Genomic DNA, 24,483 nt, shown 5'->3' with positions numbered 1-24,483 from the left:
GTTTCAATTGTTACAATCGACGTAATTTGGTATGTGTTTACAATTATCGATTCGTTACATGTAATGTCTACAATTTGCCCTTTTTTTCTTAATTTTTTTGCTTGTCATATTCATACAATTATCATCTCTTGAAATTAAACTCACAAATCAAGCAAAATACTACAAAACCATAACAGAGAAAATAAGATAATAAAGTATCTAAACCAAACATTTGGAAGAATATTTGTAAAAGAGCCAAAAACTCAATAAAATGAGAGAAAATAAACAATAGATAGTACAATAATGGGTGCCTTTGTGGGTTATAAGAGGAGGAACATTAGGGAGAGTGACCCTCCAATCAACCTTAATAAGGTGCCCTTCATCACCAAAAGTGGACCCCACTAAAGGCCTTAATAATTTACAAAATCTAATCCCATTTTTTTTTTTTACCTACTCTTTATTTTGAAGGGATAATTGGAAAAGGAAAATTAAAATAAACAAGAATTAATTAAGAAAACCCAAAACTTTTGGTATGGTACCAATTGCCCTAGCTCAAACGGCACATTGAACCGAGGTCGGGCCGCCGGGCCCACCAACGATCTTCTCAGCGTCCACGTTGCATGTCGATGGGCCGTGTGGCGGCCCGTATAAATTACCCAACTCCTCATCGTCAATAATAACATTATCTTTGTTACCAATTACAACCTCAATTTCTTGAGGGTCTTCATGTGGAGGAATAATATCCTCAGTTTTGTTATCAATTGATTGTATCTCAACTGTTTCTTGCTTAATTGGGCTTACAAATTCTGGTATCTTCTGTTTTTCAGCTTGTTTGTCATATTTCCTATAAATTGCATAGAGTGCCATTTGTGCCACGCCAAACACGAACCCCACAACATTTGGAAGCTGCCAATAATTTCATAACATAATTAAGTAATCATATATTACAAGAAATATATTCTTGTATATGTACTATATATATTTATTGATATTAATTAAGTTGATATAGATCTATAAATTTGACTTACTGTGATGTATAGATCTTTCTGAACAAATCCATAAAAGAACCATACGGTAGCCGTTAATGTTAGACATAATGACAAGTTGATTGGCAAGTACTCCACGCTCTTGGTTCGGATCACTGTCCTCTGTAAAAGGTTTAAGGTTCAGACAATAATTAGTCACTAATTTTATGAAAATTAGTAGAAGAGAATAATAGTAAATGAATTTATATAACCTATATTTTTATATGGCTGGCTCGTCAACTTATTTACATAATATATTGTTAATGCCTTTCCGATTAAGTCACTTATTTTTAGTTCGTGTTTAAATATAACTTCTCATTTTCATCATAATATATTGTGTATTATCGTGTACTTACCATGACACTAAGGGGTGCCGCGAATACACTAATAGAGATAGCTACACAGATCCATCCATAAACTTGAAGTCGAACTGCTCCGTGAAATAAGTAGCGACAAAAGAGGACAATTGCGCTAAACCCTCCAAAATTCATCAACAATAGTAGCTTCAAAGTTGATAACTGCAAAAAAAAGGTATTCACATATATGAGAACATATTTACGCGTATGATATTTTCAGGTTATGTAAACATGTACGGCTACTTTCTATAGTTTTAGCAAGTAGTGTCGACATACACAAGTAAAAAACGAAAAAATATTAAAGCGTTCACTTTATCCCAAGCCAAAACACTATCGATATTTGCATTTTATACGGATTTTATTCATTATGATAGTTTATAATAAAGTAGAGACCATTAAATCAACTTATTATGAGGTTGATAATAAAGATCTTACTGAACAATAATTATTCATAAAAAATGCGAATCCCACTCAAAATATTTTGGTTTGTTGAACTTTGATAGAAAATGACATACATAACTAGTAGCCACCTAATTTCACTAAAACATTTAACCGTCTGACACAAGAATTACTTATGAGACATTTCAGATAAGAATTTGATATATAGTCGTAAAGTACATACCCTTGCTTGCCTTGGTGCATAGGTAATGTATATGGCAACGTAAATAGTCTCAATAATAACTCCAGCAACATTGATAGTGATCAAAAGGATGGAATTGCCCTTGAGCAAAGCATAGTAGATCCATAACATAGCACTAAAGATAGCAACTACATAAGGAAGTGATTGGAAACCTTCTGTTGATTTTTTCTTGTACACCCTTATAAAAGTTGGCCTGTAAAATAATCAAAGTAATTAATAACATAAATAGATAATCAAACTTTACAGTTGTGCTAGTTATACAATATAATAATATATCTTAGGTTGAACCAACCGTGAAAATTAAGAATATCATTAGGGAAAAGCGAGTGTTTAACGCATTGATCAATCGAACTAAGCATGATTAAAGTACTTACAGTGGTGCAAGAAACACCATGAAAGAGATGACATTTCCTGTAATAAAATTGAGTCACACAAAGTGACAAAAATGATTAGTCCTTTTCCAAATGTTAAATGATTGACTAAATTAAAACGACAGGTTGAAAATTTTTGATTTATTTTCAGGTGAATAATGTTCATGCAATTTGATTTGTGTATAGAAAGTTGTATAGTAAAAAGATTAAGTAACATAATTAAATTAGTTTATTTATTATGGTAGTTATTCACATGAAAACCATTTAACCTTGTATAATACTTCATGAAGCACGTTTGGTTCCTTTCCATTTTTGAATCAATTTTAGGTAAATATATAGCAAGATTTGGAATGTTTTCTTCTAGCCTTTTATGAGTCATAACCTTGTATGATACTTCATGATGTACCTTGTAATAATACTAGCCCTTTTTTTTGTGTAAAAATTGATATTATATGTTGCTACAAGATTGATGGATAAAAATGTAAATTAAAAAGGGAAGGATGTATACGGTGCATTAAGAAAATCTCAAAATAAAAAATAAAAATAAAAATAAAAATAGAAAAACCCTAATTTTTTAAAAACTTATAGAAAACTAGTGAAAATATAATGCAAAAATGTACTAATTTTTTTGCTTAAAGATCAGTATTAAAAGCAAAAAATACAAGCGCTTGCATGGTGAAGCAACTAGTCAAAAATCTAAGAAAATAAAATTTTGAAATCTCTACAAAATATAACCTAGTAATATTTCAAAAGAAATGTCTTCTGAAGATGAGATTTTAAAAAAATAACTCGAAATATACACATATGAATAGATATCAAATAATTTTTGTAAAAAAAATAAAAAGTACTAGTAAGTAAAAATGATAAGATATGCATGGTGTAGTAATACATACCTAGTAGACCAAAGGCAAAAACCCAAGGGTGGTGGATGGTAAGCATGGTTTAATATTTGGTTAAACAAAAAAATCTCTTTATATTTCCTTTCTTTCTTCTTTTAGTGTAATTTCCTACACTTAGTTCTCTCCTTTTTTTTTTCCCAAGAATTTGGAAAGTGAGAGAAGTTTAAGTGTATTAGAAAAGAACACTTGATTTCTTTTTTGGTTAGTAATTTATGTGAGGTATTAAGGAGAATGAATGAAGGTGTTTATATAGGGGGAAAAAGGACCCATCAACAAATAATTAAGTTATTTATATATTTGAGCTCGTCCATGCGTTTGGCATGCAATTGTGGAAGGTTGAATCGATAGGATCAATTTTATTATGTTGTCAATATCATCACTCTATCTCTCTCTCTCATGCCTCAAAGCTTCCAAAATATAACAAATTTTACTATTTGATGAGAACTTTATAGATCATTTTGTGACAGTCTCAAATATTTTGGGGCCTTGTATGAGTTGTATTAAAATTTTGAATTTGAGTTCTTACAAAAAAATACACCTATTAATATACAAAGAAAAATATATAATATTTATTTTTGGTTCAGAGTCATCGTCATGAAATATTTAGAAAAAATAAATATCATTTTAAAGTTGTTTTAGTTAATATTGCAATTATATAACTATCAAATATTCATAAATATCATTGATATTTTCTATAAAAATTTGTTCACTATTACTACAAATTTAGGAAGATAATTTGCGATATTTTAGGAAAAAAAAAAACAAAAGATAAAGGCTAATGAAAACCCTGCGTACGCGTAGATAAGAGAGCAAAAAGTATACATTTTAAATAGAAATAAACATTAATTATTAACGTCCATCAACACTTACGTAAATTGGAATACATGCCAAAATTAATATCAATTTAGAAAATAATTTAAACTGTTATCTTATGCCTGAGGGCGCTCATTATCGAGATCCCAATAAAAAAAATAAACTAAAGATTTGTTTTTTATTGTGTATCATATTCAATTTCTTGGTGGGGTACGGTTAAAACTACTTTATGCATTTAATAGCCAGTGTAATTATGAATTCTCCTTCGGTCCCAAAATGATGTTTCTGGTTTGCACAACACAATCTTCAAGACATATCTCAGACTATCAATATAATGTATTTAATAATTATTGATAATCAAAACCATTGACATTTCCCACTAATTTCTATTTCCCTGCTCAAAACATTTTCTAAAGATTTTTATACCCAGTTTTTCTCTCTCATGAATTCAGAATATTTTTTTTAAAAAATAATTAGGCACACTCCATAGTCCTTGTGTCTCTAATCTATGATTATATTTTGACCTAAGTGGTCAACATTTAAAAACTTTAACTATAAAAATATACGATTATAAAGATAGATTAAAATCATATTATGTGGATTGTTGTTGAATTCGTTTTATTGAAATGATTTACAAATATTAATTTTTTTAAGAACTTTCACTTAAACCATATTGAATATGTACGTGGTAAAACATGTGCATTGAAGACTATAAAGATCAAAGTGTAACAATAAAAAAAAATTAAAGAAATGGATGAAGGAGTACTAATAAAACTCCAACAAATTCAGAGTTTCTATTAGTTGTAATTTTGAAAGTCTAAAAGACACGTCTAATTTAGGACCAGCCTCATTCCATCAACTTTCATAATTAGGTCAATTATTTAATAAATTCTCATTAATTAATTATATTTATATAATTAATTACTCCTTAGTATCAATTACTGGTATTTGGTACTCCCACCAATCCATTTAATTGTACCCATTTTCATTTGACATATTTGCCTATGTACATTATTATTTCTTATTACATGTTAGAAGAAAATTATAAAAGTTTGGTATGTACCTTAAAGTATCCATTGAGACCCAGATTTTCATATATATTTGAATTTTTTTTTTTGAAAATTCTCTTAAGTTGTGAATAATGTCTAGATTTCAAATTAAAAAAAAAAAAAAAAAACACACATTTAGGACCAACAGGTGTATTTTTTTCCTCTAATTTAACTACTAAGGAGTTACACTTGAAAAATATTATACTCCCTCCGTTTCTTTATGATTATCACAAAATTTACAATCCCTTGATTAAAAAATTTAACTATCAAGTCATGTACTTCAAAGTACAACTTTTGTTATTTCAGGCATACATTTCAATATTTCATGCATATAGACTATAGAGTTAACTTTTAAACCTCAAGAATTCTAATTTTCCCTTCAAAAAAACCTCACCAGTTATCAATAATAATTCTAGGCTTAGCTAAAAGCAATTCTAATTGAGAACACTACTTTACTTTTAACATCCTATTTTGCTGCTTTACAATACAATTTGGCTCAATTTTTATTAGATGGAAATGAAATTTATGATTATGGGTTACATGAAAATTCACTTGACTGAGGTAATGTGCAACAATGTACACGTACTATTTGCATTTTATTGCCGAGTGTTAGAATATTAATTAAAGACTTCATTGCATTGGTCCAACGGTACGAACACTACTTCTATTTTTTCCTCCTTTTACCCATTTTTTAATTGTTCTTTTTCTATCATCATTGCCAAGGAATTGACTTGCCACATTGCCACAAAGTAAGCTACAAGATCAACTCTAGCTCATAAAATCATACCAAGTATATAGATTTTTATATTCACGCACCCGATCCAAGTGTACAATGCACCTTATATTTTGATGATTACTCCTCATTCAAACATCAAATGAGTAAAAATTATCCTTTGATATACCTTACACCTAGAAGTATACAAAAATTTATAATTATATATAAATTGAAAATTTTATAATTAGTGGTCATTTGAAATATGACTACCATAATATTTTAATAATTTTATAGTTCATAATTGACATATTTTTCTCCAATTAATTAATTACATTACTTTATTTTTGGTATAAAAGAGTATTATCAACTTTTTTTAATTTGTCAAATTTTTAGTTTTATTTATGTTATTTTTAATCTTATTTTAAAGTTTCTCGAAAAATATTTATTTTATGTTGGATTAAAATTTTCAAAAATAATATTTGTATTGTAAATATTAGAAGACTAATTGTGTTCATATTATAATGTGAAAAAATAAATCGATTATATTGCTTATCATTAAAATAAGAAAATTGTGTGAAACCACCTTTTAAATCTTTGTTTTTGTGAAAAACCATCTTTTAAAAAATATGTTGTAAAAGATCACCTTATTTAAATTTTTTGTTGTAATTTGTCACCAACAATATAATAATGACCATTGAATTACAACATAAATTTTAAATTGGGTGGCTTTTTACAATATTTTTTAAAAAGGTGTTTTTCGCAAAAATTAGGATTTAAAAGGTGATTTTTGAAAAAATTTCCTTAAAATAATATGATAGTTATATTTCAAACGTCCGTTGTAAAAACAATGGTGACTTTTCTTATAGAGTATTACTATTTTAGACAAAGGGTTTGATGTTGAGAAAGTACTCGACTAATTATTTTTATTTATGTACCCCTTCTATTCATAAAAAAATAAAAAATAAAAAATAAAAAAAAATATTTGGAAAAACATTGAAATTAGAAATACCCTACCCTCAGTCCATACGGCCATATACAGTACGAGAATAAAGTATTAATATTTTTTTGTTTTTGTGTGACAAAAACATTATTCGCGAATATATGAGATGGTATAGTTAATAAATCGATGGATAGCGTCAGGCGATCTTAGAGGACAGGACTTCCGAATAAGAATATTTTGTCTGTTATCGTCGGCCATAAACTTGCTTATTTAGTCTTACGCGTTATCCAGAAAAGGCTAAGCTGGTCCTAAACTTACCAGACCTTCTATTGCTACTTTGTTACTAGAAACTTCCAGATTATACCATTCATATTTTTATCCTTTACTCTGTAAATGTTAAAAAACTTTTTTTTTTTTTTTAAAAAGATAATAATAAGTACAATTGCAAGAAACCTTAATATATATGGGAATTCGCCACCAATAATGATTCAACCATACACAAAATAATCTAATAGTTCACACTCCTTACAAATGTTAAGTTAAGCGATCTGGTCTAATGGTAACTAGTAAGTGTTTGATTTCTAATTCATCGAGATTATATAATTGTTAACGACATCAGAGTCTTATTAGGGGGTAGGTTATTGTGACTAATGAAAACATGTATTTCATAAAAGTTTTCAAGCAGTGTTAATTTCAATTAAAGTCATTGTTAGTTGAGACGAACTTATACAAGAGGGGGGGTGAATTGTATAAGGTTTCTAATGGTACTTTTTTGCGGAATCATAAAATGGAATATTAAAGGAACTTTGCAATGTACACAGGATTTTATGAGGAAACTTTCCAGGGCCCAACTGGAAGTAAAACCTCGACCCTCCAAGGGATTTTCAACTCAAACACTTCACTATAATAGGCCAAACACTCCTAGTTACAACCTATTACAATCAGACCTTTCTCACAAGTTCCATACTGAACTTAGCTTGCTACGCAGTAGAACCCTATTCTACTCAACCTAAGCCCCAGACAGCACTTCTAGAGCACCAAACACTTAGCTTCAACCTTGAAGCCTATCTTACTGTATGCAAAGAGTAATCACTCACCCAATACCAAAACAATACAAACTCTTCACTCTAATATGTGACTGGAAAGCTACACATGAAATCCGAAACTAATATGACAAAGCTTTGAACTTGGCAAACTTACTCTTAAGCACTCTTCTGATTTTCACGCATAAACTCACGAGTTGTTTCAATTATGATCTCTCCTTTATATACAAGAAGTACTTGTATGTAAAGTAAGGTTTTCAAAGGATAGAATATTAGAAAACTGCCGTTTTATAAAACCCTTGTGAAATCAATCTTTCGAAGAAAATCTTTTGGAAAACTTAACAAAGATATAATTTAGAAAAGAATATTATTTTGAAAAACCAGATTTTACAAGATAAAATCTCTTAAAGATTCATAAATTAAAACTTATCTTTTATAAAACTTTTCATATTTAAAAACTTGCCAAGCTTTGCTGCGTTTCTAATAGATTTCATGCATAAACTATCCTAACATATTTACAACAATAATAGTAAAAATAAACTTAACAAAACCTTAATAAAAAGACTTTTATTCTATTGCTGGATTGCCTCATCAATCACTGTATTGTAAGGATACTTGGGCTCTACGCAGACTAGGACTGAGTTTCTGTTGTCTTCAACTCTCCAGCTCCTTGCTAGAACTCGCAAACCAAGTTCTTACTGAACTTGTTGTCTTCAACGCAGTCCAAGCTAATCTTCTCAGCTTGCTACCAAGCTCTTATTAAGGAACTTCTCTTCGTGTTCCTATTAAGGATCATAACTAGTTCCAATGAGGAACTCTTCTTCTATTTTCTTTAACTTTCCTTTAGATGTCCTTGAGTCTTCATAGATAGGTTACTCTTTCACTTCCAAAGTCAACTTCACCTGTTCTAGTCAAACACTTAGAGAAATCGCATTAGTTGAAGTTTGCTTTTATTCATCATCATCAAAACTCTTAAGCTTCAACAATTTTCCCCTTTTTGATGATGACAAACTTAGCAAACTTCGAGCAGGAAAGTTAAATAGAATAGAAGGACGTATTTTTGTATTTTTGATTTTTTAACAAGAAAATAAAACACACACATAATTTAAAGCAGAAAAAAAAAAACTTAGCAAAAATAAACAAAAAGCAAACAAAACAGAATTAGACAAAACTAAGCTATTATATACACATATCAAAGAAATCTTTGATACTATATCAACTAGAATCCAAAACAACTTCACTTTCAAGTTTGCTTCTTCTTTTCCTCCTTTTGGCATCATCAAAAATTTCTGCAAGCTAAGTTATTAAACATCTAAACACAGCCCCACAAGCAATTCATCGAGTGTGGGAAAGTGAAGGCAGCGCTGACTAGCTCCCTTTAGCTAGTCCCTTCACACGATCCTGCATATATTTTCATATCACACAAAGCACATATGTATAGGCAAGTTTCCAAATTGACATTAAAAATCAAAAGATCACCCTGTTTTAATAATTACAAACCAAATTTGTTCAAAATACCAAAACAAAATTAAAATTGTTCATGAAATAAACAGTGAAAGAAGAAAATAGTTAAGGCTAGGCTAGGATAGGCTGCAAGAGGTAGGCTGGTTCATGCTTCAAGGATTTCAAGAATCTTCTTGTTGTCCTCCTTGTATGCTTCAATGCTAGCAACCGGCTTTGCTTCCAGACTCTTGATAGTCTTCTGGATCAACTTGTTGTCCCTTAAGACTCTTCTTAAGACCCTGCACACTTTTTTCAAGCTTTTGAACCTTCCCAGCCTATTGCTTCTTTAAGCTGCTTCTCTACAAGCTCAGTCCGTTCCATAAGTTCAGCAACCTGCTCTTCCAAAACCTTGTCATCCCATCAAGTTCCAGAGGTTCCTGTATGCTGGTTTGAGGAAAGGAGCTAGCTGTCAGCCTCCTGCTCTTCCTCACAGGCTCACCAGATGCTACTCCCTCTCTCTTCTTTCCACTGGTTGTATTTTTCTTTTCCTCAACCTTTTGAATCTTCCCATTCACCACAACTAGACTTATACCCTGCAAAGTCTCCTCGTTGATGAAATTCTCTAGTTTTTCCTTCAATCCCCCATACACTCTCTTAAGCTTCACACCAAGACTCTCAAACCACTGTTGACAGCAAAGCCCCATAGCCCACTATGCTCTTATTAGGAACACAATATGCTAAGTGTTGATACATTAGGGATGGATAATTGATTTTTATCTTTGTCACCAAGCAGAAAATCATAATCATATCCAACAAACTTGCTTCATTTTTCTTTTAAGTTCTAGGCAGGATAGTTTTCTTAATCAGATTAAACAGCAATTTGTTCATAGGGTTCAATTTATTATGATTCATAATGTTAACACCCCTTTTGCCTCCCAGAAAATCAACAATGTCACCACCTAAATAGTTCCCCACTTTGACACCAGACTTCCCTTTGATATATGCTTCATAACCCTTAGTAGGAACTTTCAGAATAGTTCCTAATCACTCAACATCAAACTCAATTGCAATTTTATTTATTTTACTCGAAATTATCCCTTCTTTCACTTTAAAATTCTCACAGAATTCATTCATAGCTAATGGATACATGAGATTGTTTTAAGACTTAGATAGCATATGTTCCCAACCTTGAAATCTCAATAAATCAAGAAATTCTATAAACCTAGCTTTTCTATACCAAGTTCAATCAATCCTGTGACCAACAACATACCTTCCAGAACTCTTTTCCAAGTCATCCTGATCATCATCCTCTTCAATAGGGTCGTCCTCTGTCTCCAATTGCAATTCCCTCTCAGCAAAATCCACTACCTCCTTGATGTGCTCCTCCAGAGATTTTTCTTTCACTTTCTTCTCTTTCCACGCTTGCAACTTCTTCATCACATCAGACGAAGAGGATTCTTCAGCATCTCCAGAATTTTCCTCCTTTTCCTTCAGGTTTTTCTTTGTGGTTGAAGTAGTGGGTGTATTTGCTTTAGGAATTTCGTCGCCCTTATTTGGGGATTCGTACACCACCATAGCAAGAGGTGAAGTCTCTTCTGGTTTAGAATGTTGTGGTGTTGGGATTTTCTCAATAGAGTTTTTGGAAGTTTCAATCACCATGTTTGAAGGTTTAAGGGTTTTGGAGAGTTTGATGATTTTTACTGGACTGGGTTTTGTGATTTGACAGTGGAGTAAAAAGGTGGGTGAAAGATGCTTTTATAATAAATGAAACGGTGTAAGGATATGAATGGGTTATTGTTCAGTCATTTAATTGAACAACTTTAATTTATTTTATAAAATTAACCAGGATGAATTACTTAACAAAATCTTTTCTTTCCAAATTCAATCAATTTCCAAAAATAAGATTTTTCCAAAATTCGGATGCAATTGGAACACGCTTCATACACACATACAATGTACAATACTAATTATACACGCATTCAGGTATTAGTGAAGTAACCTCTAGGAATTCACCAACGGTGACACTTCAGCTATGTTTAGCACACCAAGATTGTGCTAGATGTCCTTTTTCCTCTTTTTGCATTATTTCTAATTTTGCCATATCTTGGAACTTTAGAAGCAATCAAGTCAGCTTGATCATCCCAAGTTCCAATCTCAATTTCTCAAATCTTTCTCTATTCAAGGGCTTGGTTATAATATCTGCAATTTGACTTTCAGTTTGACAAAATTCTAACTTAATATTCCCTTGTTCCACATTATCCTTTAGGAAGTGATGCCTAATGTGGATGTGCTTGACCTTTGAGTGTTGAAATGGATCTTTAGAAATACATATAGCAGTTGTATTATCACAGTATATAGGAACACATTCACAAATAATACCAAAATCTCTAACCTGTTGCTTTATCCATAGAATTTGAGAACAACATGCTGCTGCAGCTACATATTCAGCTTTAGCTGTAGATAGTGCAACTGTGTTTTGTTTTTTGGAACCCCAAGATACTAAACACGGTCCTAAAAACTATGCCATACCTAAAGTGCTTAATCTATTAACCAAATCACCTGCATAGTAAGCATCAGTATAACCAATTAAATCAAATGAATCAATTCTATGATAGAAGAGACCCAAGTCATCAATTCCTTTCAAGTAACAAAAGATTCTTTTCACTGCTATCAAGTGTGACTCCTTTGGGTTTGCTTAAAATTTGGCACACAAACCTACTCTAAACAATATGTCAGGTCTACTAGCAGTTAAGTATAGTAGAGAGTCAATCATACCTCGATACATAGTCTAGTCTATGCAAGTTCCAGATAGGTCTTCATCAAGTCTGGTTGCAACCCCCATAGGAATTCTATTGGTTTTGGAACTTTCAAGCTTATATTTCTTAATAAGTTCCTTAGTGTATTTCTGTTGATGAATCATAATTCCTCTTCACTTTGTTTAATTTGCAAACCAAGAAAGAAATTCAACTCACCCATCATGCTCATTTAAAAAATTTGCTCTCATGAGATCAGCAAAATACTTACACAAAGATTCATTAGTTGCACCAAATAATATATCATCAACATAAATCTATACAACTAAGATGTTTGTTCCATTTGATTTTAAAAACAAAGTTTTATCAATTTTATCACATTTAAAACCATTTTTCAAAAGAAACTTAGACAGTCTTTCATACCATGCTCTAGGAGCTTGCTTTAGTCCATAAAGGGCCTTGTCAAGCTTGTAGACAGGGTTTGGGAACTCTGGATTTTCAAATCCAGGAGGTTGTTCCACATAGGCGTTTTCTCAAGATATCCATTTAAGAATGCACATTTGACGTCCATCTGGTACAACCTAAATCCCATATAAGCAGCAAAAGCTATAAGTAAACGAATGGCTTCTAACCTTGCAAATGGGGAAAATGTCTCATCATAATCTATCCTTTCTTGCTGGTTGAACCTTGAACCACTAGTCTTTCTTTGTTTCTGACTATAATACCATGTTCATCTACTTTGTTTCTGAACACCCATTTGAGACCTATTGTCTTTTGTTGGCTTGGTCTAGGTTCCAAATGCCAAACACTATTTATTTCAAATTCATTCAATTCAGCTTGTATGGCATTGATCCAGTCAACATCAGTCAATGCTTCTATATGATTCTTAGGTTCTATAGAGGATAGGAATGCATAGAATGCACAAAAGTTCCTAAGCTGAGCTCTTGTTTGAGTTCCTTTGGCTATATCACTTATGATTGCATTCACTAGATGTGAACTCTGATGCTTCCAAGACTTAGGTTGAAAATCTCTGATGGGATATAAGCTTTCTTGTGTAGCATTTAACTTGCACTTCTGTTGGAACCACTCCTTGAGCTCCAACTTCGTAAGGAACTTCTCTTTGAACTTGTTCTTGAGTCTGCTGTGAAGTTCCTTGTGCTTCCCTAGTTACTTGCTCATGTCGATGAGAATCATTCACAACTGCTTTCTGATTCTTTTCACCTTCCTTTTCATGATGTTGCTTCTGCAATGATGTTGATTCTTCATCTGGATCATACTTTCGTACAATTTCAATTTCAAAATCACCATCACCTTCCTGTACATCAATCAACTGGTCAGTTTCATCAAAAATTACATGGACATACTCTTCCACATACATTGTCCTTTTATCATAAACTCTGTATGCTTTACTATTTGAGGCATATCCTAAGAATACAGCCTCATCACTTCGCTCATCAAACTTTCCCAAGTTTCTTTTACCATTATTGTGTACAAAACACCTATAACCAAAAGATCTAGAGTAAGAAATTTTAGGCTTTCTCCCTTTGATGAGTTCATATGGTATCTTGTTTGTGATGGCTCTAACAGTGACTCTGTTCAAGATGTAACATGCTGTGTTGACAGCTTCGGCCCAGAAGTTCCTAGGCAAACCACTAGCTATTAGCATTGTTCTAGCCATGTCCTCAAGGTTCTGTTCTTGCGTTCAATCACTCCATTTTGTTGTGGAGTCCTAGGTGCAGAGAAGTTGTGGTACATTCCATGTTCTTTACATAATTCATCAAACTTATAGTTTTCAAATTCTATTCCATGATCTGATTTAAGATGCACTAGTTGGTGACCTGTTCTTCTCTGTTCTTTCTTCACAAAAGCAACAAATTCATCAAACGTTTCATCTTTGCTAACAAGAAAGAATACCCATGTGAACCTTGAGAAATCATCAACAATAACCATAACATAACTTTTACCACTTCTGCTTTGGATTCTCATTGGACCACAGAGATCCATGTGAATGAGCTCCAAAGGTCTTTTGGTGCTTACCATATTTTTAGATTGAAAAGAAACACGAGTCTCTTTTCCTCTAACACACGCATGACAAACTTTTATCCTTTAGGAACTTAATGAATGGAAGACCTTCCACAAGTTCCTTCGTTCTAAGCTTGTCAAGTAAAGAAAAACTTGCATGGCCAGATCTTTTATACCATAGTAGTGGATCATCCTCAATAACATTAAGACGAGTCAAACTGCTATTAGAAACTTCGTTAAGATCCACTATATAGGTGTTCGCTTTACGAGTTCCTTCTAATATAATGTTCCCAGTGTAATTGTTAATGATTTTGCATGAATTGGAAGTAAAGCTGACAGAGTTACCTTTGTCACAGAATTGCAAAATACTTAATAGGTATTGCTTCAAACCCTTAACCAAAAATACATTATCAATAGCATGGGAACTTGACCTTCCTACTTTTCCAATGACAATGATTTCACTTTTCATGTTATCACCAAAAGTCACAGTCCCACCATAATATGCGTCCGATGAGAGAAATCTTGATTTATCTTCTGTCATGTGCTTAGAACAACTGTTGTCGAGGTACCACGTGTTGTTCCCTCTCACTGGAACCTACAGAAAAAATCAAACGTTAGTGTCAGGAACCCAGGTCTCCTTGGGTTCCTGTGTAACAGATGTAGACTTAGATTTCTTGACCCATATCTGTTTAACATGATTTTCGTTTTTAAGAGTGCTTTTATTTTTCTTAGGACACTTGTTTTGCTTGTACCCTGTCATACCACAGAAATAACAGATAATGCTACTTGGTAGGTCAACATACTTCTTTTCTTTCTGGAATTTGTTCTTATATCCTAGACCTTCAGTTCTTTTGGTTTGTGCATTGGTGATCCAGTCAGGTATAGTATACTCAACTGGTTGCTTGCCCTTCCAGCTCCCCCTCAAGTCTAGCCTTATCCAGTTTTAATTCTTCTAAATCAGATTTTAATTTTTCAAAATTCGGATATTGATCTAGAAGAGGAACATCAGAGTTAGGAGTGGCACCACTGAGTTTTAATAAAGAAGTTTCCACATTCATTAGTATATTATCATGTTTTAACCTTTCAACGGTTTCTTTTAATTTCAAATTATCATCAAACAAATTGAAGAATCTCTGTTGAATAACAAGTCTCATATTATCAACCCATTCACTATGTTCCATGTGAGTTTTAAGTGCTTTGTCACTTTGAGCTTTAGCCACAGGAAAATCAATTAGCTCATTTTGAGATTCCAAGACAGTATCAATAATTAAGTTTTCTTTAGAGAAATGTTTTAATTGATTATAATCATACCATACCTCAGCCTCTAAAGCCTTCAATTTTGCTTTTTTGTCTGTTTTGGCCATTAAACACAAGTGTGCAGTTTCTTCAGGAGGCTGTTCTTCTTCTTCTTCTAATTCTAAGTCACCCCAGGCAGCTATCATAGCCTTCCTTACATCCGTCTTTGAAAAAGATGGCTTGTAAGCTTTGGACCCTTTAGCTTGATCCTTGCCTTTGAATCTAGCTTTATCACATTCCTTCAATGGGTAGTCTCTAATAAAGTGTTCAAAAAGATGGCTTGTAAGCATTTTCTTGAATCTTCTCACCAGCATAGCCGTCTCATCTTCATCAACTTCAGAGTCATCAGTTTTCTGAGCCTTCAAAGCCAGACTTTTGTTTTTGGAACTTTCAGCATTAGTTCCTAAGTGAAGTTCATGAGTCATCAAGGATTAAGCTAGCTGCTCCATGTTGAACTTGGTGAAGTCCTTGGTTTCTTGCAATGCAGTCACCTTGAATCTTCAGCGTTCATATTAGGGAAGACTTTTCAACACCTTTCTAGCCTATTCATCAATAGAAATGTGTCTTCCAAGGGAACCCAACTCATTGATTATATCATTATATCTAGTAAACATCTCTTCTATGGTTTCCTTTGGTAGCATTTCAAATCTTTCATATTTAGACATCAATAAATCAATTTTAGAACGTTTTACCTCGTTTATACCTTCATGAGTAACTTCAAGTAGATCTCGCATTTGCTTAGCAGACTTGCATCCCATGATTCTATTGTGCTCATGGGGTCCAAGTCCATAATGCAACAGTTTAATAGTTAAAGCATTTAATTCATACTTTTGAAAATCTTCCTTATCAAAATCAGATAAAGGTTTAGGAACTACCTCATTTATCTCATTAGTTTTGGTTACCTCAAACAGCAGATTTAATAACACGCCAAACCTGGTAATTTTCAGCCTTGATGAAGATCTCCATCATGTTCTTCTAGTAGGTGTAGAACTTACCATTGAACATGGGTGGATGTTGGGTAAAGTACCCTTCTTCGAGCTTCTCTCGATAATTCATCTGTCCTCAGGAACTTACTCAACAAAGTTATTTGTTTATACGTGAGAACCAGGCAATGATACCAATTGTTAGTTGAGACGAACTTATACAAGAGAGGGGGTGAATTGTATAAGGTTCCTAATTGTACTTTTTCGCAGAATTATAAAACTGAATATTAAAGGAACTTTGCAATGCATACAGTGTTTTACGAGGAAACCTTCCAGGACCCAACTGGAAGTAAAACCTCAACCCTCCAAGGGATTTTCAACTCAAACACTTCACTATAATAGGCCAAACACTCCTAGTTACAACCTATTACAATCAGACCTTTCTCACAATTTCCAGACTGAACTTGCTACGTAGTAGAACCCTATTCTACCCAACCTAAGCCCCAGACTTAGATTCACTCGGCATTCCCAGAGCATCAAATACTCAACTTCAACCTTGAAGCCTACCTTACTGTATGCAAAGAGTAATCACTCACCCAATACCAAAACAATATAAACTCTTGACTTACTCTAATATGTGATTGGAAAGCTACACATGAAATCCGAAACTAATATGACAAAGCTTTGAACTTGGCAAACTTACTCTTAAGCACTCTTTAGATTTTTCACGCATAAACTCACGAGTTGTTTCAATTATGATCTCTCCTTTATATACAAGAATTTATTGTATGTAAAGTAGGGTTTTCAAAAAATAGAATATTAGAAAACTGCCGTATAATAAAACCCTTGTGAAATCAATCTTTCGAAGATAATCTTTTGGAAAACTTAAAAAAGATATTATTTAGAAAAGATTATTATTTTGGAAAACTAGATTTTACAAGATAAAATCTCTTAAAGATCTTTTCATAAATTTAAAACTTATCTTTTATAAAACTTTCCATATTTAAAAACTTGCCAAGATTTTCTGCGCTTCTAATAGATTTCATGCATAAACTATCCTAACATATTTACAACAATCCTAGTAAAATTAAACTTAACAAAGCCTTAATAAAATGACTTTTATTCTATTGCTAGATTGTCTCATCAATCGCTGTATTGTAAGGATACTTGGGCTCTACGCAGACCAAGACAGAGTTCCTGCTGTCTTCAACTCTCCAGCTCCTTGTTGGAACCGCAGAACAAGTTCTTATGGAATTTGCTGTCTCCAACGCAGTCCAAGCTAATCTTCTCAGCTTGGTGAATCTGAAGTGAGAATGAGATCCAAACTAGAGTTGTAAGAATAATATTCTTGCCATTGCTAAATAATGACCCACATCCAATCTGCTGCTTTACTTACCTCTCGGTATATGTGATGATACTCCAACTGGGGAATAGGAAAACAAGTACGCTCAGATAAACTCCAATTGCATATGTAGGCATTTATACCTAGCATTTTAAAATTCAGACCATTAGTTTTGTATAGGACTATAGCAATATAAGTTAGATTTTCCATGTATAATTTTATCACTTGAACTATATTTTCTTCACATGAAGTAAGAGTTTTTTTTTTTTTTTAATTATTTGAATTCTTTAATATGAGTATTTGATATGGTGTAAGATTTTTCTTATTTGGTTGGTTTTGATTGTCTAATCTGATCTGATCTGATCTAATCTTATGATTTTGGATGTATTATTTACATGCTAGTTCATAAGAAAAGAAACATTATCTATTAAGACCTTGTTATTTTAACCATTTTCCAAATATATTTTTTATATATTTATAATTTCAATTAATACAATATGAAAGTAGATTTATAACAATAAGCAAACGCAGATACCAATGCGTGGTTCCTACAGGCGCCTATACGATGCACATCGTACAGACGTTTCATTAAAAAAAAGCGGAAAGAATATATTAGAGAAATGTAATGAACATATAGCTATAGTGAAAAGAACATACTATTAAAATGTAATGAATATATACCTAGAGTGAAAAGAACATATTTGCACCAAAAAAGAGTGAAAAGAACATATGTCCATGCTCTTTTGATTGTCAGTGTAATGTACCTTTATTTGTGACATAATGTTCATTGCTTATTGTTATATGTTCTTTGAATTTTGTCTTTAGAGTATGATGGGTATATATAAATAATGTTCATTACATAATATTATCATGTTTTTTTTTAATATGACAGATGTTCTTTAGATATACAAAAAAAAAAAAAAAGTTGGATGTCTTTACAAAACAACTATATGTTCTTTACAAAACAGCTATATGTTCTTTCCGCTTTTTTTTGTCTGTACCAAGCTTGGTACAGAAGCCTGTACCATAAAAATTTGAAGCAGATACGAGTAATAAGAAGATTTTGTCTGCTTTATTTATTCAATAATTCTGATATACATAGGATCTGGTTTAATTCTAAAAAGGATAATTTATATACATTAATACCGCATAATAAAATCATGAATTAAGATGAACCAAACAAAATCTCACTCAATTTTACCACACTCACTTACCAAATTTATTTTTATTGTAATTAAATCAATCAACATCACAAATCGAATCTCACAATGGTGAAGTGTTAACCTTGATGATCCACCTTATATTCCCAACTGTCTACATTGAGCATTAATTTGGAATGCGTGGCGATCATATCAATATTGTGCAACTTGTAGAATTAATTTGTGAACCAGGAGATATTTCATCTTTAATTAATAATTATAACCAACATATATACTCTTTCATTGGATAGCTCCACTTACTTAATTACTAGCCCTATCATTTAGTAGTAGGGAGTATTATTTGCGGTTTGATTCTCCCCTTGAAAAAGTTTAAATCAAATAAAAACTAATTAACCATTTCTGAAATGCATTACAAATTTCTTAATTTCTTCTTTGCCTTAATGTGACTCTTCAAAGTGAACTTATTTTGTATGCGAAACATATACGTCTAGCTACTTAAAACCCTAACCCTAAAAAATTCTTTGTATACACTCTTCAAACATATTTTAGTTTTGTTTGTTTGGTTTTCGTGTGTGCACGGTACAAATTTGGAAGATTCGTCTTCCACATTTAAGAAAATGTGTGTCTGTTGGTAATTTGGTATATATAGGTTTGCAAATTAGAAAGACTCAGTCTTGCAAATTTGTCAATCTTGAGGATGAATCAAGTTTTATCATTTTTACGACTATACATTAATGAAACTCCATTAAGAACAATACAAATACATCAAAAATTAAATCAAATGAAAGTCAAATACTTTTAAATAAAGATGCTTGAATCAAATTGTGGTGAAATCTCCATTGTTTGTTTAGTTTGTTCCCCCCTATTGTGAAATTCGTTGGTTGATAATAATGATTGAAATTGTGTATTGAGTATTGACAAATGACAATAATGAAAGTCAAAATGTTATTACCACTAAAAGAGAGTGGGAGGAGTATAAAGGCCTAGGTCAGGATGGGTGTCCAATCGGTTTTTGGTTTGGATTTAGGTCAAATTCAATCTAATAAAAAAAAAAAAACGTTTTTAATTTGTCAATTCAATTTTCATCTAAATTTAATTTCTCACTAAATTAAATCCAATCCTATCCAATCCAAACTAAAATTCACAATAATTATTTTAATCTGAATAATAGACACCCTGAAGTAAGAGCTAAAAGTAATCTTGGCGCTAAATAAACCTACGAAAAAAAAAAGTCATTATCATATTAAAGACAGAATGTTGACTATGATTCATCAACGTTAATGTGACTGATGAATCGGGTTTTGGAAACCCCCGTGTTGGTATTTTCGTAAAGTAAGATCCACATATTTTTGCTAAATCAATCAGAGGTCCCAATAGTTTTGTTTTCTGAATTATTCATTTATGATTACATGCCTTATTTAATGTCCTAGTTGGATACCCACTACTCACTGTCTAACTTCGTTACCTCCTAACTCTATCTACATTATGTAATTACAAACTTTATTGATGCTCCTTCCGTCTCATAATAATAATAAGGAAATTGCTATATGTAGTCCTAAGGGTTATGTATAAGAATTTAAAAGAGGAAAGTATTAATGAAATATATTCATTAATTATACTGATCTGCGCATGATTTTGTCATGCATTCTTAAACTTATACCAAAAAGGGAAAGATATTAAATGCTTATTTGTACCCCTAAGGGTTACATATAACATTACCCTAATAATAATAATATGATGCATCACTTATTTGTAATTTTATTTTTGGATTTAGTCACTCATTTAACTAGTTATGTAAGATGCTTCATTCGATTTCATAATAATAGTTTGATAGATCACTGTATTTTTTATTGTGGAAAAAAAAAGTAAAATCAGATAATTATTACACAAACGATTGGGTGCGGCAATTCGCATCTAATGTTTTGTGCGGTTGCATTATTATTCCTCCTTTCTCCATTATTTCACTTTTCTTCTCTCTTAAAATTGCAGAACCTGAAAAACTACACCAGAAAAACTGCATCGCACTACCAATGGCGTCGGATTTGCGATTGAATCACACCACCGGATTTGCGATTGAATCGCACAGGTGCGATTCAATCGCACAGGTGCGATTCAATCGCACTACCAAAGGCGTCGGATTTGTGATTGGGTACACAAACAACGATTATGATGATCTGCGATTTGCGACCTCCACCCTGCTATTGCGAACTCCCTACGATTGGTGGGAGTAAGTGCAAGAAGGAAGGGAAGAAGTGTTGCTACGGTGTTGGGTTGTTGGTGGCGGAATTGGAGTTGTTGCGGTTGGTGATGTTGAGGGGTCGTGGGTAGGCGTGGCTGCGGCAAGAAGGAGAGAGATTGTGATGGTGGTTGTGGGGGCTGCGACAGGGGCGGTGGAAGGAAGAGAGTAAGAAATGGTGGTTGTGTTAGTGGTGGGTGGGGGCTGTGACAGGGGCGGTGGAAGGAAGGTAAGAAATGGTGGTTGTGTTGGTGGTGGGTGGGAGCTAATGCTAGTGATAGGATTAGAAGAGAGAGAAAGAAAGCATATCAGCCAATTGATTTTGTGAAGAAAAGTAAGGCGTAGAGAAAGTGAAATAAAAATATATTGTATTTTGTTAATCATATTAGCCAACAAATGACGACGCATATCAGCCATTAAAATGAACATATCAGTCAATTGATGTGTGATATCAGTCAACATTAGGGACATATCAGACATTAATAAAAACATATCAGCTAAAAAAAAATATATCAAACAACAAAAGATACATAACAGCCAACAAGAGGAATATATCAGCCAACAAAAGGTATTTATCAGCCAACATAAGGAATATATCAGCCAAGAAATGAAGCATATCAGCCAATAAAAGGATGAAATCAGCAAACAGAAGCAACAGGTAAGCCAACAAAATGAAACATATAAGCCAACAATTAAAATATACATATCAGCCAACAAATAAAGATATCAGCCAACTAAAGAGACATATCAGCCAACTGATGTCTTATAGCAGCCAACAAAAGGAACATAAAAAAAAAATTAAAAAAAAAAAAAAACATATCATCCAACAAAAGTAATATATTAGCCAACACAAAACCATATCAGCCAACAAATGAAACATATCAGCCAACAAGTGAAATATATCAGCTAAGTCTGTCGCACGCAAATTTTCGTGCGGCAGTCCGCACCCATACCTTCTCTAATTATCAAACAAACTAGAACAAGTATTAGTTTTCAGCAACTTTTCTATGTGACTGGGCACACCACGTGGCAGGAGTTACTTAATTAGGGGTTACTTATATGAGTTACTTATTCAGAGGTTACTTGTAGGGGTTACTACTTATTCAGGGGTTACTTGTAGGGGTTACTTACTCAATCGGTTAGCGCGTTTTCTGTGTGAGAGTAACCCCTGATCGATGGCCAACCGAGTAACCCTTGAATAAGTAACCCCTATAGTTTACCCCATACCAAACGAATAATCCCTGAATAAGTAACCTCTAACCAAACAAGTAACCCCTGAATAAGTAACCCCTACAAGTAACCCCTAACCAAATGAGTAACCCCCTACAACTAACCCCTGCCACACGGTATGGCTAGCCACGTTTAAAAAATTGTGTAAGTTTTTGACTTTTAAATTTTTAATTAATATTTTTTTTGATGTTATGTTCTATAAACTTTCCTTCGCACCTTGTCATTTTATTCTTAATTTTATTTTATTTTTTTACATATGAAATGTTAACGTAAATATATAATGTGATTCAAATTCTCAATTGTAATTGAACTACTATATGTCTATACATATTAATAATCACATTTGTTAAAGATTAAAAATAAAATGCCCTATGTGATTTAGAGGTAGTGAAAGGGCAGGTATATCTTTTCATCCTTAACAAATTCTAGTTTTTTTTTTTGAAGGGATGTGGGAGTTTTTTTTGGGGCGGGGGGGGGGGGGGTGTTGTATAGGGCATAAAACAACCGACCATTTAAGTGTTTAACCTCATATCTAATGACAAATTAAAGTTGCAACTATTAAAAAACATTTTTGTTTCTTAAAAAAAAAAAACTCATTTTTGTCCTAAATTATTTTAATCGACAACATATATCTAACACTGACGTCAATTAGGGGTGTTAAAATCGGTAAACTCCAATTGAATTGATCAATTTTCAGGCCAAAAAATATCTTGTAATATTCAGGTTTAAAGTTCAATTTAATTCAAGACACCTTAAAAAACGATCCGAACTTAGCCCAAATCGAATTGTTTACTAATGCGTAGTAATCTTTTAAATGACAATTTTTCTATTTTTTTTTTTTTTAAAAATATATTATGAATAATTTTATAATAAAATTTTAGAAAAGGCATCAAACAATTATTTGACTTTAATGTATCTTTTTATACTAGTTAAAAAATTAAAGAGAAAGTATTGTGTACGGACTGTCGTACGCAAATTATGAGTACAACAGGCTTGGCTGATATGTTTCACTTGTTGGCTGATATGTGTCATTTGTTGGCTGATATGTTTCTTTTTTTGGCTGATATGTTTTTTGTGTTGGCTTATATATTTCTTTTGTTGGCTGATAAGTTTTATTTAATGTTTAATATGTTTGTTTTGTTGGCTGCTATCAAACATCAATTGACTGATATGTTTCTGTAGTTGACTGATATCTTTATTTTGTTGGCTGATATGTATATTTTAATTGTTGGCTTATATGTTTCATTTTGTTGGCTTACCTATTGCTTTTGTTTGCTGATTTCATCCTTTTGTTGGCCGATATGCTTCATTTGTTGGCTGATATGTTCCTTTTGTTAACTGATATGTTTTTATTAATGTCTTATATGTCCCTAATGTTGGCTGATATCAAACATCAATTGGCTGATAGCCTGCTGATATGTTCCTTTTATTAGCTGATATGCTTCATATGTTGGCTAATATGATTAACAACATACAAAGTATTTTTATTTCCTTCTCTCTGCTCTTTCCCCCTCTTCCTCTCTTTCTTTCTCTCTATTTCAAATGAGAATGGGGTTTCTCATTAACAACAAACAAATAAAATCTTCACGCCACCACCGGGCGATACCACCAACCACCGCATCACCAGCTGATCCCACCAACCACCGCATCACCAGCCGCAAATCGCACCGCATCACCAACCATCACACTGCATCACCAACCATCGCACCGCAACCACCATCCCAGCAACCACTATTCTCATCATCGCACCGCATCACCAACCACCGTCCACAACGCATCACCAGCAGCGAACTCCATCGCACCGCTTCACCTTCGTCATCATCATCTTCGTTTTGAGGGGTTTTCAATTTAATTAGAAAATGCATCATTTTCTTCGATTTGGTTGGCTGATTCAAGCATAATGATGTTCTGTGAATTGTGAGCCCTAAAATCCCAATTTTCTTTGAGAATTAAAATGAATGGGTAGTTGTGTTTTAAGGGGAAAGGGATATCGCACGAACTATTAGGTGTGGACTGCCGCACCCAATAGTTTGTGAAATTAAAAATCTATAAAAATGGCAAAGTTAATCTAAACAAGTTTGGCCTGAGTTTTGGATTGACTTTATCGGTTTGTTTATCCGAGCATGACCAGTCTAGCTTAGTCTCTGAATCTTGACTATTTAATTTTTCGGTATTTGGTTTAGTCAGATCTTGTCTTGGACCGAGGAATAGTTTTTTGATTTTTTTTTTTTTAAAAAAATAGGGAAGG

At 32.7% G+C, this 24,483-nt stretch overlaps 1 protein-coding gene across 1 annotated transcript; it reads right to left on the bottom strand.

Annotated features, from left to right (window-relative positions):
• Nucleotides 1–220: 220 nt before the first annotated feature.
• On the bottom strand, nt 221–3,499 carry LOC110739666 (bidirectional sugar transporter N3-like). The gene is made up of 6 exons (XM_021920122.1): nt 3,265–3,499; nt 2,375–2,411; nt 1,983–2,193; nt 1,361–1,522; nt 1,008–1,127; nt 221–885 (listed from the first exon to the last, which is right to left on the bottom strand). The coding sequence occupies exons 1-6, from the start codon at nt 3,308–3,310 to the stop codon at nt 532–534; spliced, it is 930 nt and encodes a 309-aa protein (XP_021775814.1). The 5' UTR covers nt 3,311–3,499; the 3' UTR covers nt 221–531.
• Between the last annotated feature and the right edge of the window lie 20,984 nt (nt 3,500–24,483).

Source organism: Chenopodium quinoa, unplaced genomic scaffold (genome assembly GCF_001683475.1).
Source record: "Chenopodium quinoa cultivar QQ74 unplaced genomic scaffold, ASM168347v1, whole genome shotgun sequence".
NCBI lineage: Eukaryota > Viridiplantae > Streptophyta > Magnoliopsida > Caryophyllales > Amaranthaceae > Chenopodium > Chenopodium quinoa.
This window is presented reverse-complemented; position numbering and strand designations above follow the sequence as displayed.

Excerpts from the sequence above, each read along its gene's own strand:
- LOC110739666 (XM_021920122.1), bottom strand. The coding sequence starts at position 3,310 with ATGCTTACCATCCACCACCCTTGGGTTTTTGCCTTTGGTCTACTAG. Across the intron at positions 2,194-2,374 it reads ATGGTGTTTCTTGCACCACT|GCCAACTTTTATAAGGGTGT; the intron begins GTAAGTACTTTA and ends ATTATTTTACAG. Across the intron at positions 1,523-1,982 it reads ATGCACCAAGGCAAGCAAGG|TTATCAACTTTGAAGCTACT; the intron begins GTATGTACTTTA and ends TTTTTTTTGCAG.